General features: G+C 43.3%; 1 protein-coding gene across 3 annotated transcripts in view; it reads right to left on the reverse strand.

Annotated features, from left to right (window-relative positions):
- LOC109884030 (homeobox-containing protein 1-like) overlaps positions 1-16,180 on the reverse strand; it is a 38,234-nt gene that overhangs the window by 15,465 nt on the left and 6,589 nt on the right. For all 3 annotated transcript variants that reach the window (XM_031789077.1, XM_031789079.1, XM_031789078.1), the window contains 2 exons: positions 1,791-1,876; positions 1,185-1,295 (listed from right to left, as the gene is read on the reverse strand). In XM_031789077.1, the coding sequence (XP_031644937.1) occupies positions 1,185-1,295; positions 1,791-1,876 (197 nt within the window). The remainder of the gene's footprint in view (positions 1-1,184; positions 1,296-1,790; positions 1,877-16,180) is intronic.

A 16,180-nucleotide genomic window follows, 5' to 3' on the forward strand; every position in this document is an offset into this window, starting at 1 on the left:
AACTTGTTTTATCGCCGAATCATACTGAACGTTGGAGTTCTGTTCTGAACAGGTATTTAGCGCCAAAGAAGCAAATAATTGTAGAATTATTAAAGTGCCTGCTCGGTAGGGGAAAAAGCGTAGAGAAATGCTAGGCAACACGTTAGCATTTGTATCCAGAATTAGCATCTCTGTTAGCGTTGCGATAAGAGTTATCATTGTTAGCCACGTAGGAATGAAAACCAGCACGTCCAGAAACACGACTGAGTACCACAGAAAGATAGCAGCAGTGACAAAGGAGAGGAGATGGTATGAGAAGGCGCTTATTTCATGCATGTGACTGACATAGGAGAGGAGATGGTATGAGGAGGCGCTTATTTCATGCATGTGACTGACATAGGAGAGGAGATGGTGTGAGGAGGCGCTTATTTCATGCATATGACTGACATAGGAGAGGAGATGGTGTGAGGAGGCGCTTATTTCATGCATGTGACTGACATAGGAGTAAAAATCACTTGTCTGGTGGGACGTAGCTTAAACATTCCATTATTTATTTATTTATTTCATCGTTTGCTGACGTAGAATTGAGCAAAACCTTTAGTGTTGTTTAGAAAACCGTCCTAGTGCATGTCTGTGGTTGGTGTTAATTCTCTCATCAGGTCACGATGCTACTCTAGCTCGTCTTAATTAAAAAATTATTTTATTTATTTTACTAGGCAAGTCAGTTAAGAACAAATTCTTATTTTCAATGACGGCCTAGGAACAGTGGGTTAACTGCCTGTTCAGGGGCAGAACGACAGATTTGTACCTTGTCAGCTCGGGGATTCGAACTTGCAACCTTTCGGTTACTAGTCCAACGCTCTAACCACTAGGCTACCTGCCAACCCCCCACTCGGACGAACACACACACACACACACACACACACACACACACACACACACACACACACACACACACACACACACACACACACACACACACACACACACACACACACACACACACACACACACACACACACACACAGGGCTGGCTAGAGTTCAGTGAAGGACAGAGATCAGGAGACAAGAGACGGGACATAAACTAATGGACAAACAGCTCCTAAAAGAGCCCATAAACGTGTCATAGAGTCAACATGAACCCTTTCCTCCCTCCCCGACAGACCCAGCAAACAGTAGCCTCCACCTCCTACCGTGGCTCTTACCTGGGTTGTTCTTCTCTAGCAGGTACCAACGGTAGAAAGATCTGCGTTTGGAGTCGCTCATCTCCAAGCCCTGCTGCAGCAACCACTGGGAGATGTAACTCTGACTGATACCTAGAGAGAGGAGAAGAGAGAGAGGGGAGGAAGGGAGAGGGAAAGGAAGAGGGGAGGAGGGGAGAAAGAGGGGAGGAGGAGAGGAGAAGAGAGAGAGGGGAGGAAGGGAGAGAGAAAGGAAGAGGGGAGGAGGGGAGAAAGAAGGGAGGAGGAGAGGAGAAGAGAGAGGGGAGGAAGGGAGAGAGAAAGAAAGAGGGGAGGAGGGGAGAAAGAGGGGAGGAGGAGAGGAGAAGAGAGAGAGGGGAAGAAGGGAGAGAGAAAGGAAGAGGGGAGGAGGGGAGAAAGAGGGGAGGAGGAGAGGAGAAGAGAGAGAGGGGAAGAAGGGAGAGAGAAAGGAAGAGGGGAGGAGGGGAGAAAGAGGGGAGGAGGAGAGGGCCAGGGTGAACACATTAGAAAATATCCTAGACAGAAAGACAGTAATAGCCAAACAAAAATGATGTAACCCTCCCCCCTACAGGTACACTGAAAGCTGTCTGAGCAGAATAAATGTATTACCTGTGACCTGTCCCACGATGGCCTGGGAGATCCTGCGGTTGTTGAGGAAGGTTTTAATTTCCTCCTTCACCAGGTTACTGTCCCTCCTAGAAGAACAGGCACCACAGAGTTAACAGACGACAACCATAGTAGGCCTGATTACCAACAACGGCCAGACAGCCTACAGGGAGGAGGTGAGGGCCCTGACGAAGGGGTGCCAGGAAAATAACCTCTCCCTCAACAGATGCACAATTGAGAGCATCCTGTCGGGCTGTATCACCGCCTGGTACGGCAACTCCACCGCCCTGCAACTGTAAGGCTCTGCACAACGCATCACCGGGGGCAAACTACCTGCCCTCCAGGACACCTACAGCACACGACCTCACAGGAAGGCCATAAAGATCATCAAGGACAACAACCACCCGAGCCACTGCCTGTTCACCCCGCTATCATCCAGAGACTGCAAAACAGCTTCTATCGCAAGGCCATCAGACTGTTATATATCACTAGCCGGCTACCACCCGGTTACTCAACCCTGCACCTTAGAGGCTGCTGCCCCATATACAAAGACATGGAATCACTGGTCACTTTAATAATGGAACACTAGTCACCTTAATAATGTTTACATACTGCTTTACTCATCTCATATGTATATACTGTATTCTATTCTACTGTATTTACTAACTAGTCACTTTAATAATGTGTGCATACTGCTGTACTCATCTCATATGTATATACTGTATTCTATTCTACTGTATTTACTAACTAGTCACCTTAATAATGTTTACATACTGCTTTACTCATCTCATATGTATATACTGTATTCTATTCTACTGTATTTACTAACTAGTCACCTTAATAATGTTTACATACTGCTTTACTCATCTCATATGTATATACTGTATTCTATTCTACTGTAGTTTAGTCTATGCTTTACTCATCTCATATGTATATACTGTATTCTATTCTACTGTATTTACTAACTAGTCACCTTAATAATGTTTACATACTGTATTCTACTGTATTCTAGTCAGTGCCACTCTGACATCGCTCAATCTAATATTTATATATTTCTTAATTGCATTCTTGTACTTTTAGATTTGTGTATAGTTAGATACTAGATACATTTAGTTAGATACTACTGCACTGTTGGAGCTAGGAACACACTCATTTAGTTAGATACTACTGCACTGTTGGAGCTAGGAACACACTCATTTAGTTAGATATTACTGCCCTGTTGGAGCTGGGAACACACTCATTTAGTTAGATATTACTGCACTGTTGGAGCTAGGAACACACTCATTTAGTTAGATACTACTGCACTGTTGGAGCTAGGAACACACTCATTTAGTTAGATATTACTGCACTGTTGGAGCTAGGAACACACTCATTTAGTTAGATACTACTGCACTGTTGGAGCTAGGAACACACTCATTTAGTTAGATATTACTGCACTGTTGGAGCTGGGAACACAAGCATTTAGTTAGATACTACTGCACTGTTGGAGCTAGGAACACACTCATTTAGTTAGATACTACTGCACTGTTGGAGCTAGGAACACACTCATTTAGTTAGATACTACTGCACTGTTGGAGCTAGGAACACACTCATTTAGTTAGATATTACTGCCCTGTTGGAGCTGGGAACACACTCATTTAGTTAGATATTACTGCACTGTTGGAGCTAGGAACACACTCATTTAGTTAGATACTACTGCACTGTTGGAGCTAGGAACACACTCATTTAGTTAGATATTACTGCACTGTTGGAGCTAGGAACACACTCATTTAGTTAGATACTACTGCACTGTTGGAGCTAGGAACACACTCATTTAGTTAGATATTACTGCACTGTTGGAGCTGGGAACACAAGCATTTAGTTAGATACTACTGCACTGTTGGAGCTAGGAACACACTCATTTAGTTAGATACTACTGCACTGTTGGAGCTAGGAACACACTCATTTAGTTAGATATTACTGCACTGTTGGAGCTAGGAACACACTCATTTAGTTAGATACTACTGCACTGTTGGAGCTAGGAACACACTCATTTAGTTAGATATTACTGCACTGTTGGAGCTGGGAACACAAGCATTTAGTTAGATACTACTGCACTGTTGGAGCTAGGAACACACTCATTTAGTTAGATACTACTGCACTGTTGGAGCTAGGAACACACTCATTTAGTTAGATACTACTGCACTGTTGGAGCTAGAAACACACTCATTTAGTTAGATACTACTGCACTGTTGGAGCTAGGAACACACTCATTTAGTTAGATATTACTGCACTGTTGGAGCTAGGAACACACTCATTTAGTTAGATAGTACTGCACTGTTGGAGCTAGAAACACACTCATTTAGTTAGATACTACTGCACTGTTGGAGCTGGGAACACACTCATTTAGTTAGATACTACTGCACTGTTGGAGCTAGGAACACACTCATTTAGTTAGATATTACTGCACTGTTGGAGCTAGGAACACACTCATTTAGTTAGATACTACTGCACTGTTGGAGTTAGGAACACACTCATTTAGTTAGATACTACTGCACTGTTGGAGCTAGGAACACACTCATTTAGTTAGATACTACTGCACTGTTGGAGCTAGGAACACACTCATTTAGTTAGATACTACTGCACTGTTGGAGTTAGGAACACACTCATTTAGTTAGATACTACTGCACTGTTGGAGCTGGGAACACACTCATTTAGTTAGATATTACTGCACTGTTGGAGCTGGGAACACACTCATTTAGTTAGATACTACTGCACTGTTGGAGCTAGGAACACACTCATTTAGTTAGATATTACTGCACTGTTGGAGCTAGGAACACACTCATTTAGTTAGATATTACTGCACTGTTGGAGCTAGAAACACACTCATTTAGTTAGATACTACTGCACTGTTGGAGCTAGGAACACACTCATTTAGTTAGATATTACTGCACTGTTGGAGCTAGAAACACACTCATTTAGTTAGATACTACTGCACTGTTGGAGCTAGAAACACACTCATTTAGTTAGATATTACTGCACTGTTGGAGCTAGAAACACACTCATTTAGTTAGATACTACTGCACTGTTGGAGCTAGAAACACACTCATTTAGTTAGATATTACTGCACTGTTGGAGCTAGGAACACACTCATTTAGTTAGATACTACTGCACTGTTGGAGCTAGAAACACACTCATTTAGTTAGATACTACTGCACTGTTGGAGCTGGGAACACACTCATTTAGTTAGATACTACTGCACTGTTGGAGCTAGGAACACACTCATTTAGTTAGATACTACTGCACTGTTGGAGCTAGGAACACACTCATTTAGTTAGATATTACTGCACTGTTGGAGCTGGGAACACACTCATTTAGTTAGATATTACTGCACTGTTGGAGCTAGAAACACACTCATTTAGTTAGATACTACTGCACTGTTGGAGCTAGGAACACACTCATTTAGTTAGATACTACTGCACTGTTGGAGCTAGAAACACACTCAGTTAGATATTACTGCACTGTTGGAACACACTCATTTAGTTAGATATTACTGCACTGTTGGAGCTAGGAACACACTCATTTAGTTAGATATTACTGCACTGTTGGAACACACTCATTTAGTTAGATATTACTGCACTGTTGGAGCTAGGAACACACTCATTTAGTTAGATACTACTGCACTGTTGGAACACACTCATTTAGTTAGATATTACTGCACTGTTGGAACACACTCATTTAGTTAGATACTACTGCACTGTTGGAGCTAGGAACACACTCATTTAGTTAGATACTACTGCACTGTTGGAGCTAGGAACACACTCATTTAGTTAGATACTACTGCACTGTTGGAGCTAGGAACACACTCATTTAGTTAGATACTACTGCACTGTTGGAGCTAGAAACACACTCATTTAGTTAGATACTACTGCACTGTTGGAGCTAGGAACACACTCATTTAGTTAGATATTACTGCACTGTTGGAGCTAGGAACACACTCATTTAGTTAGATATTACTGCACTGTAGGAGCTAGGAACACACTCATTTAGTTAGATATTACTGCACTGTTGTAGCTAGGAACACACTCATTTAGTTAGATATTACTGCACTGTTGGAGCTAGAAACACACTCATTTAGTTAGATACTACTGCACTGTTGGAGCTAGGAACACACTCATTTAGTTAGATATTACTGCACTGTTGTAGCTAGGAACACACTCATTTAGTTAGATATTACTGCACTGTAGGAGCTAGGAACACACTCATTTAGTTAGATATTACTGCACTGTAGGAGCTAGGAACACACTCATTTAGTTAGATATTACTGCACTGTAGGAGCTAGGAACACACTCATTTAGTTAGATATTACTGCACTGTTGGAGCTAGAAACACACTCATTTAGTTAGATATTACTGCACTGTTGGAGCTAGAAACACACTCATTTAGTTAGATATTACTGCACTGTTGGAGCTAGGAACACACTCATTTAGTTAGATATTACTGCACTGTTGGAGCTAGGAACACACTCATTTAGTTAGATACTACTGCACTGTTGGAGCTAGAAACACACTCATTTAGTTAGATATTACTGCACTGTTGGAGCTAGGAACACACTCATTTAGTTAGATACTACTGCACTGTTGGAGCTAGGAACACACTCATTTAGTTAGATACTACTGCACTGTTGGAGCTAGGAACACACTCATTTAGTTAGATACTACTGCACTGTTGGAGCTAGAAACACACTCATTTAGTTAGATATTACTGCACTGTTGGAGCTAGGAACACACTCATTTAGTTAGATACTACTGCACTGTTGGAGCTAGAAACACACTCATTTAGTTAGATACTACTGCACTGTTGGAGCTAGGAACACACTCATTTAGTTAGATACTACTGCACTGTTGGAGCTAGGAACACACTCATTTAGTTAGATATTACTGCACTGTTGGAGCTAGGAACACACTCATTTAGTTAGATATTACTGCACTGTTGGAGCTAGGAACACACTCATTTAGTTAGATACTACTGCACTGTTGGAGCTGGGAACACACTCATTTAGTTAGATACTACTGCACTGTTGGAGCTAGGAACACACTCATTTAGTTAGATACTACTGCACTGTTGGAGCTGGGAACACACTCATTTAGTTAGATATTACTGCACTGTTGGAGCTAGGAACACACTCATTTAGTTAGATATTACTGCACTGTTGGAGCTAGAAACACACTCATTTAGTTAGATATTACTGCACTGTTGGAGCTGGGAACACACTCATTTAGTTAGATGCTACTGCACTGTTGGAGCTAGAAACACACTCATTTAGTTAGATATTACTGCACTGTTGGAGCTGGGAACACACTCATTTAGTTAGATACTACTGCACTGTTGGAGCTAGAAACACACTCATTTAGTTAGATATTACTGCACTGTTGGAGCTAGAAACACACTCATTTAGTTAGATATTACTGCACTGTTGGAGCTAGAAACACACTCATTTAGTTAGATATTACTGCACTGTTGGAGCTAGAAACACACTCATTTAGTTAGATACTACTGCACTGTTGGAGCTAGAAACACACTCATTTAGTTAGATACTACTGCACTGTTGGAGCTAGAAACACACTCATTTAGTTAGATATTACTGCACTGTTGGAGCTAGGAACACACTCATTTAGTTAGATATTACTGCACTGTTGGAGCTAGGAACACACTCATTTAGTTAGATATTACTGCACTGTTGGAGCTGGGAACACACTCATTTAGTTAGATATTACTGCACTGTTGGAGCTGGGAACACACTCATTTAGTTAGATATTACTGCACTGTTGGAGCTAGAAACACACTCATTTAGTTAGATATTACTGCACTGTTGGAGCTAGAAACACACTCATTTAGTTAGATATTACTGCACTGTTGGAGCTAGAAACACACTCATTTAGTTAGATACTACTGCACTGTTGGAGCTAGAAACACACTCATTTAGTTAGATATTACTGCACTGTTGGAGCTAGGAACACACTCATTTAGTTAGATACTACTGCACTGTTGGAGCTAGAAACACACTCATTTAGTTAGATACTACTGCACTGTTGGAGCTAGGAACACACTCATTTAGTTAGATATTACTGCACTGTTGGAGCTAGGAACACACTCATTTAGTTAGATACTACTGCACTGTTGGAGCTAGGAACACACTCATTTAGTTAGATACTACTGCACTGTTGGAGCTAGGAACACACTCATTTAGTTAGATATTACTGCACTGTTGGAGCTAGAAACACACTCATTTAGTTAGATACTACTGCACTGTTGGAGCTAGGAACACACTCATTTAGTTAGATATTACTGCACTGTTGGAGCTAGGAACACACTCATTTAGTTAGATATTACTGCACTGTTGGAGCTAGGAACACACTCATTTAGTTAGATACTACTGCACTGTTGGAGCTAGGAACACACTCATTTAGTTAGATACTACTGCACTGTTGGAGCTAGGAACACACTCATTTAGTTAGATATTACTGCACTGTTGGAGCTAGAAACACACTCATTTAGTTAGATACTACTGCACTGTTGGAGCTAGAAACACACTCATTTAGTTAGATACTACTGCACTGTTGGAGCTAGGAACACACTCATTTAGTTAGATATTACTGCACTGTTGGAGCTAGAAACACACTCATTTAGTTAGATACTACTGCACTGTTGGAGCTAGGAACACACTCATTTAGTTAGATACTACTGCACTGTTGGAGCTAGGAACACACTCATTTAGTTAGATATTACTGCACTGTTGGAGCTAGGAACACACTCATTTAGTTAGATACTACTGCACTGTTGGAGCTAGAAACACACTCATTTAGTTAGATACTACTGCACTGTTGGAGCTAGAAACACACTCATTTAGTTAGATATTACTGCACTGTTGGAGCTAGAAACACACTCATTTAGTTAGATATTACTGCACTGTTGGAGCTAGAAACACACTCATTTAGTTAGATATTACTGCACTGTTGGAGCTAGAAACACACTCATTTAGTTAGATACTACTGCACTGTTGGAGCTAGAAACACACTCATTTAGTTAGATACTACTGCACTGTTGGAGCTAGAAACACACTCATTTAGTTAGATACTACTGCACTGTTGGAGCTAGAAACACACTCATTTAGTTAGATATTACTGCACTGTTGGAGCTAGAAACACACTCATTTAGTTAGATATTACTGCACTGTTGGAGCTAGAAACACACTCATTTAGTTAGATATTACTGCACTGTTGGAGCTAGAAACACACTCATTTAGTTAGATATTACTGCACTGTTGGAGCTAGAAACACACTCATTTAGTTAGATACTACTGCACTGTTGGAGCTAGAAACACACTCATTTAGTTAGATACTACTGCACTGTTGGAGCTAGGAACACACTCATTTAGTTAGATATTACTGCACTGTTGGAGTTAGGAACACACTCATTTAGTTAGATATTACTGCACTGTTGGAGCTAGAAACACACTCATTTAGTTAGATATTACTGCACTGTTGGAGCTAGAAACACACTCATTTAGTTAGATACTACTGCACTGTTGGAGCTAGAAACACACTCATTTAGTTAGATATTACTGCACTGTTGGAGCTGGGAACACACTCATTTAGTTAGATAGTACTGCACTGTTGGAGCTAGGAACACACTCATTTAGTTAGATATTACTGCACTGTTGGAGCTAGAAACACACTCATTTAGTTAGATATTACTGCACTGTTGGAGCTAGAAACACACTCATTTAGTTAGATAGTACTGCACTGTTGGAGCTAGAAACACACTCATTTAGTTAGATATTACTGCACTGTTGTAGCTAGAAACACACTCATTTAGTTAGATATTACTGCACTGTTGGAGCTAGAAACACACTCATTTAGTTAGATATTACTGCACTGTTGGAGCTAGAAACACACTCATTTAGTTAGATACTACTGCACTGTTGGAGCTAGAAACACACTCATTTAGTTAGATATTACTGCACTGTTGGAGCTAGAAACACACTCATTTAGTTAGATATTACTGCACTGTTGGAGCTAGAAACACACTCATTTAGTTAGATATTACTGCACTGTTGGAGCTAGAAACACACTCATTTAGTTAGATACTACTGCACTGTTGGAGCTAGAAACACACTCATTTAGTTAGATATTACTGCACTGTTGGAGCTAGAAACACACTCATTTAGTTAGATACTACTGCACTGTTGGAGCTAGAAACACACTCATTTAGTTAGATATTACTGCACTGTTGGAGCTAGAAACACACTCATTTAGTTAGATACTACTGCACTGTTGGAGCTAGAAACACACTCATTTAGTTAGATAGTACTGCACTGTTGGAGCTAGAAACACACTCATTTAGTTAGATATTACTGCACTGTTGGAGCTAGAAACACACTCATTTAGTTAGATATTACTGCACTGTTGGAGCTAGAAACACACTCATTTAGTTAGATATTACTGCACTGTTGGAGCTAGGAACACACTCAGTTAGATAGTACTGCACTGTTGGAGTTAGGAACACAAGCATTTAGCTACACCCGCGATAACATCTGCTAAATATGTGTATGTGACCAATAACATTTAATTTGAAGAAGAGACCACACACACACTTCCTGCAACAGAAACCACAGAGTGAGAACAGACCACACACACACTTCCTGCAACAGACACCACAGAGTGAGAACAGACCACACACACACACACTTCCTGCAACAGACACCACAGAGTGAGAACAGACCACACACACACACACTTCCTGCAACAGACACCACAGAGTGAGAACAGACCACACACACACACACTTCCTGCAACAGACACCACAGAGTGAGAACAGACCACACACACACACACTTCCTGCAACAGACACCACAGAGTGAGAACAGACCACACACACACACACACTTCCTGCAACAGACACCACAGAGTGAGAACAGACCACACACACACACACTTCCTGCAACAGACACCACAGAGTAAGAACAGACCACACACACAAACACACTTACTGCAACAGACACCACAGAGTGAGAACAGACCACACACACACACTTCCTGCAACAGACACCACAGAGTAAGAACAGACCACACACACACTTCCTGCCTTTCCAAAGGGGCTATACATTTCAGTGAGGTTTTTTTCTCACCTGAGTAGCTTCGTTTCACTGCCAAAAATAAAAACTAAACCATTTTAGGTGTTCAGCAAAATAACAACACAATGTCAAAATACATGAAGCCTAGTCAAATAATTAACATCCAATCACATTAACCGATACTCTCTCGTGGGAATTCCACTAACAGTCCCTATGTAGCCAAACATATAGATGGCCGCTTGTTATCACGGGGCAAAGTACTGACAGGTTGTTGTTTTATTAATTGACAGACCAGCTTAAAAAGTTCTTTATTGACCATAATGTTCACTTGTCTGACAGCTTGCCTGATGACGAGATTCTCACACGACTGGCCTGTCTGGGTGATGTTTTTTCTCACCTGAATGATCTGAATCTAGGATTACAGGGACTCTCAACTATATTCAATGAATTTAATCAGAAGCCACTGCCAGATTTCTGGATAGGGCTGCGCTCAGAGTTTCTTGCCTTAACAAATCGCGCTGTTATGACACTGATGCCCTTTGCAACCACATACCTATGTGAGAGTGGATTCTCAGCCCTCAGGCACAGCCTGTGTGTGGAAAATGATTGAAGACTGAGAATCTCTCCAATACAACCCAACATTACAGAGTTATGTGCATCCTGTCAAACACACCCTTCTCATTAACCTGTGGTGAGTTATTCACACCCTTCTCATTAACCTGTGGTGAGTTATTCACACCCTTCTCATTAACCTGTGGTGAGTTATTCACACCCTTCTCATTAACCTGTGGTGAGTTATTCACACCCTTCTCATTAACCTGTGGTGAGTTATTCACACCCTTCTCATTAACCTGTGGTGAGTTATTCACACCCTTCTCATTAACCTGTGGTGAGTTATTCACACCCTTCTCATTAACATGTGGTGAGTTATTCACACCCTTCTCATTAACATGTGGTGAGTTATTCACACCCTTCTCATTAATCTGTGGTGAGTTACTCACACCCTTCTCATTAATCTGTGGTGAGTTACTCACACCCTTCTCATTAATCTGTGGTGAGTGATTCACACCCTTCTCATTAACCTGTGGTGAGTGATTCACACCCTTCTCATTAACCTGTGGTGAGTGATTCACACCCTTCTCATTAACCTGTGGTGAGTTATTCACACCCTTCTCATTAACCTGTGGTGAGTTATTCACACCCTTCTCATTAACCTGTGGTGAGTTATTCACACCCTTCTCATTAACCTGTGGTGAGTTATTCACACCCTTCTCATTAACCTGTGGTGAGTTATTCACACCCTTCTCATTAACCTGTGGTGAGTTATTCACCATTTTTGATGAACAAATAAAGGTTTGATATGTAAGATGGTTAAATAAAGAGCAAAATGACTGATTATTATGATATTATTATTAGTGCCCTGGTCCTATAAGAGCTCTTTGTCACTTCCCACAAGCCGGGTTGGGACAAAAACTCACACTCATTCTTATGTTTAATAAATGTATTGTATAGTGTGTGTGTGGCAGGCTTACAATGATGGCAACAAAAACAACATTTGAGAGTGTGCTGACCCTGGTGCTAGATGGGGTACAGCTGGAGGTTGAATGTTTGAAGGGGTACAGCTGGAGGTTGAATGTTTGAAGGGGTACAGCTGGAGGTTGAATGTTTGAAGGGGTACAGCTGGAGGTTGAATGTTTGAAGGGGTACAGCTGGAGGTTGAATGTTTGAAGGGGTACAGCTGGAGGTTGAATGTTTGAAGGGGTACAGCTGGAGGGTGAATGTTTGAAGGGGTACAGCTGGAGGTTGAATGTTTGAAGGGGTACAGCTGGAGGTTGAATGTTTGAAGGGGTACAGCTGGAGGGTGAATGTTTGAAGGGGTACAGCTGGAGGTTGAATGTTTGAAGGGGTACAGCTGGAGGTTGAATGTTTGAAGGGGTACAGCTGGAGGGTGAATGTTTGAAGGGGTACAGCTGGAGGGTGAATGTTTGAAGGGGTACAGCTGGAGGGTGAATGTTTGAAGGGTTACAGCTGGAGGTTGAATGTTTGAAGGGGTACAGCTGGAGGTTGAATGTTTGAAGGGGTACAGCTGGAGGTTGAATGTTTGAAGGGGTACAGCTGGAGGTTGAATGTTTGAAGGGGTACAGCTGGAGGTTGAATGTTTGAAGGGGTACAGCTGGAGGTTGAATGTTTGAAGGGGTACAGCTGGAGGTTGAATGTTTGAAGGGGTACAGCTAACCCTGGTGCTAGAGGGGGTACAGCTGGAGGTTGAATGTTTGAAGGGGTACAGCTAGAGGGTGAATGTTTGAAGGGGTACAGCTGGATAGTGAATGTTTGAAGGGGTACAGCTGGAGGTTGAATGTTTGAAGGGGTACAGCTGGAGGTTGAATGTTTGAAGGGGTACAGCTGACCCTGGTGCTAGAGGGGGTACAGCTGGAGGTTGAATGTTTGAAGGGGTACAGCTGGAGGTTGAATGTTTGAAGGGGTACAGCTGACCCTGGTGCTAGAGGGGGTACAGCTAGAGGTTGAATGTTTGAAGGGGTACAGCTAGAGGTTGAATGTTTGAAGGGGTACAGCTGGAGGTTGAATGTTTGAAGGGGTACAGCTGAAGGTTGAATGTTTGAAGGGGTACAGCTGACCCTGGTGCTAGAGGGGGTACAGCTAGAGGTTGAATGTTTGAAGGGGTACAGCTGGAGGTTGAATGTTTGAAGGGGTACAGCTGACCCTGGTGCTAGAGGGGGTACAGCTGGAGGTTGAATGTTTGAAGGGGTACAGCTGACCCTGGGGCTAGAGGGGGTACAGCTGGAGGTTGAATGTTTGAAGGGGTACAGCTGGAGGTTGAATGTTTGAAGGGGTACAGCTGACCCTGGGGCTAGAGGGGGTACAGCTGGAGGTTGAATGTTTGAAGGGGTACAGCTGGAGGTTGCATGTTTGAAGGGGTACAGCTGACCCTGGTGCTAGAGGGGGTACAGCTAGAGGTTGAATGTTTGAAGGGGTACAGCTAGAGGTTGAATGTTTGAAGGGGTACAGCTGGAGGTTGAATGTTTGAAGGGGTACAGCTGAAGGTTGAATGTTTGAAGGGGTACAGCTGACCCTGGTGCTAGAGGGGGTACAGCTAGAGGTTGAATGTTTGAAGGGGTACAGCTGGAGGTTGAATGTTTGAAGGGGTACAGCTGACCCTGGTGCTAGAGGGGGTACAGCTGGAGGTTGAATGTTTGAAGGGGTACAGCTGACCCTGGGGCTAGAGGGGGTACAGCTGGAGGTTGAATGTTTGAAGGGGTACAGCTGACCCTGGGGCTAGAGGGGGTACAGCTGGAGGTTGAATGTTTGAAGGGGTACAGCTGACCCTGGGGCTAGAGGGGGTACAGCTGGAGGTTGAATGTTTGAAGGGGTACAGCTGGAGGTTGAATGTTTGAAGGGGTACAGCTGACCCTGGTGCTAGAGGGGGTACAGCTGGAGGTTGAATGTTTGAAGGGGTACAGCTGACCCTGGGGCTAGAGGGGGTACAGCTGGAGGTTGAATGTTTGAAGGGGTACAGCTGACCCTGGGGCTAGAGGGGGTACAGCTGGAGGTTGAATGTTTGAAGGGGTACAGCTGACCCTGGGGCTAGAGGGGGTACAGCTGGAGGTTGAATGTTTGAAGGGGTACAGCTGGAGGTTGAATGTTTGGGGGTACGGGATTACAAAATGTTTGGGAAACACTAATGGTGGAAGTGAATGCATTCTTCACCATATGGGTTTTACCTCCCCTGTATTTTCACATAAACAAGATGTTGACTCAAGATTCAACATTTCTGGTAATCTACAATGTACACATAAAATCAGAGCGACTCTGGTTTCTGGAATGTCTAAAACCTTCCAATGATCACTGAAAACATCAATACATTTTCACAAGGGGAGGACTTGTCTCTCTCAGAATACAGTGTTAATAGTTGTTGGTTAGTCAGCTAGGGGGCAAATGTTTAGTCATATTTACATAGATGTCAAAATAGACCAGTCAAAACAAGACACGGTATCAAGAACAAGATAAAGATGAGCCACCAATGATTCCCCGCAGCTTCTCGTCATTAGTTGGAAGTTATCTGGCAGAATCACAACACTTGGACTTCTGAAGCATCGTTGTCTCCTATATTGTCAGAGACTGAGGGAGTTTAGATTAATGTCACCCGGGTTCCCGTGTTGGTTTGTTTTGTTTACAAGTGTTTAACTACACACCTCAATAACATCTGCTACATATGTGTGTATTTGATTTTTTGTTGTTGCCGCGTGTGCAAGTTGATTACATGTGATTTGGAACCTGGACTGCCTCCAGGAAGGAGGAAGGAGCCCCGGTTTGGCAGAAAGCAAAGTGGAACCTGGGCTGCCTCCAGGAAGGAGGAAGGAGCCCCGGTCTGGCAGAAAGCAAAGTGGAACCTGGGCTGCCTCCAGGAAGGAGGAAGGAGCCCCGGTCTGGCGGAAAGCAAAGTGGAACCTGGGCTGCCTCCAGGAAGGAGGAAGGAGCCCCGGTCTGGCGGAAAGCAAAGTGGAACCTGGGCTGCCTCCAGGAAGGAGGAAGGAGCCCCGGTCTGGCGGAAAGCAAAGTGGAACCTGGGCTGCCTCCAGGAAGGAGGAAGGAGCCCCGGTCTGGCGGAAAGCAAAGTGGAACCTGGGCTGCCTCCAGGAAGGAGGAAGGAGCCCCGGTCTGGCGGAAAGCAAAGTGGAACCTGGGCTGCCTCCAGGAAGGAGGAAGGAGCCCCGGTCTGGCGGAAAGCAAAGTGGAACCTGGGCTGCCTCCAGGAAGGAGGAAGGAGCCCCGGTCTGGCAGAAAGCAAAGTGGAACCTGGGCTGCCTCCAGGAAGGAGGAAGGAGCCCCGGTCTGGCGGAAAGCAAAGTGGAACCTGGGCTGCCTCCAGGAAGGAGGAAGGAGCCCCGGTCTGGCGGAAAGCAAAGTGGAACCTGGGCTGCCTCCAGGAAGGAGGAAGGAGCCCCGGTCTGGCAGAAAGCAAAGTGGAACCTGGGCTGCCTCCAGGAAGGAGGAAGGAGCCCCGGTCTGGCGGAAAGCAAAGTGGAACCTGGGCTGCCTCCAGGAAGGAGGAAGGAGCCCCGGTCTGGCGGAAAGCAAAGTCATCTCCAAAGCAAACGTGACATATTTAAGCATCTGTAGTAATTAAAAATGATTCTGTGTTTTCACATTTGCAAAAGTGATTGATTTTAGATTTTTCTTTTAAACAAACATTTTATTTTCCCAATGTTTCTTCCCAATGAAAACTGAAGGCATCAGTTATTTATATATATATATATAT

Source organism: Oncorhynchus kisutch, linkage group LG14, assembly GCF_002021735.2.
Source record: "Oncorhynchus kisutch isolate 150728-3 linkage group LG14, Okis_V2, whole genome shotgun sequence".
Taxonomy (NCBI): Eukaryota; Metazoa; Chordata; class Actinopteri; order Salmoniformes; family Salmonidae; genus Oncorhynchus; species Oncorhynchus kisutch.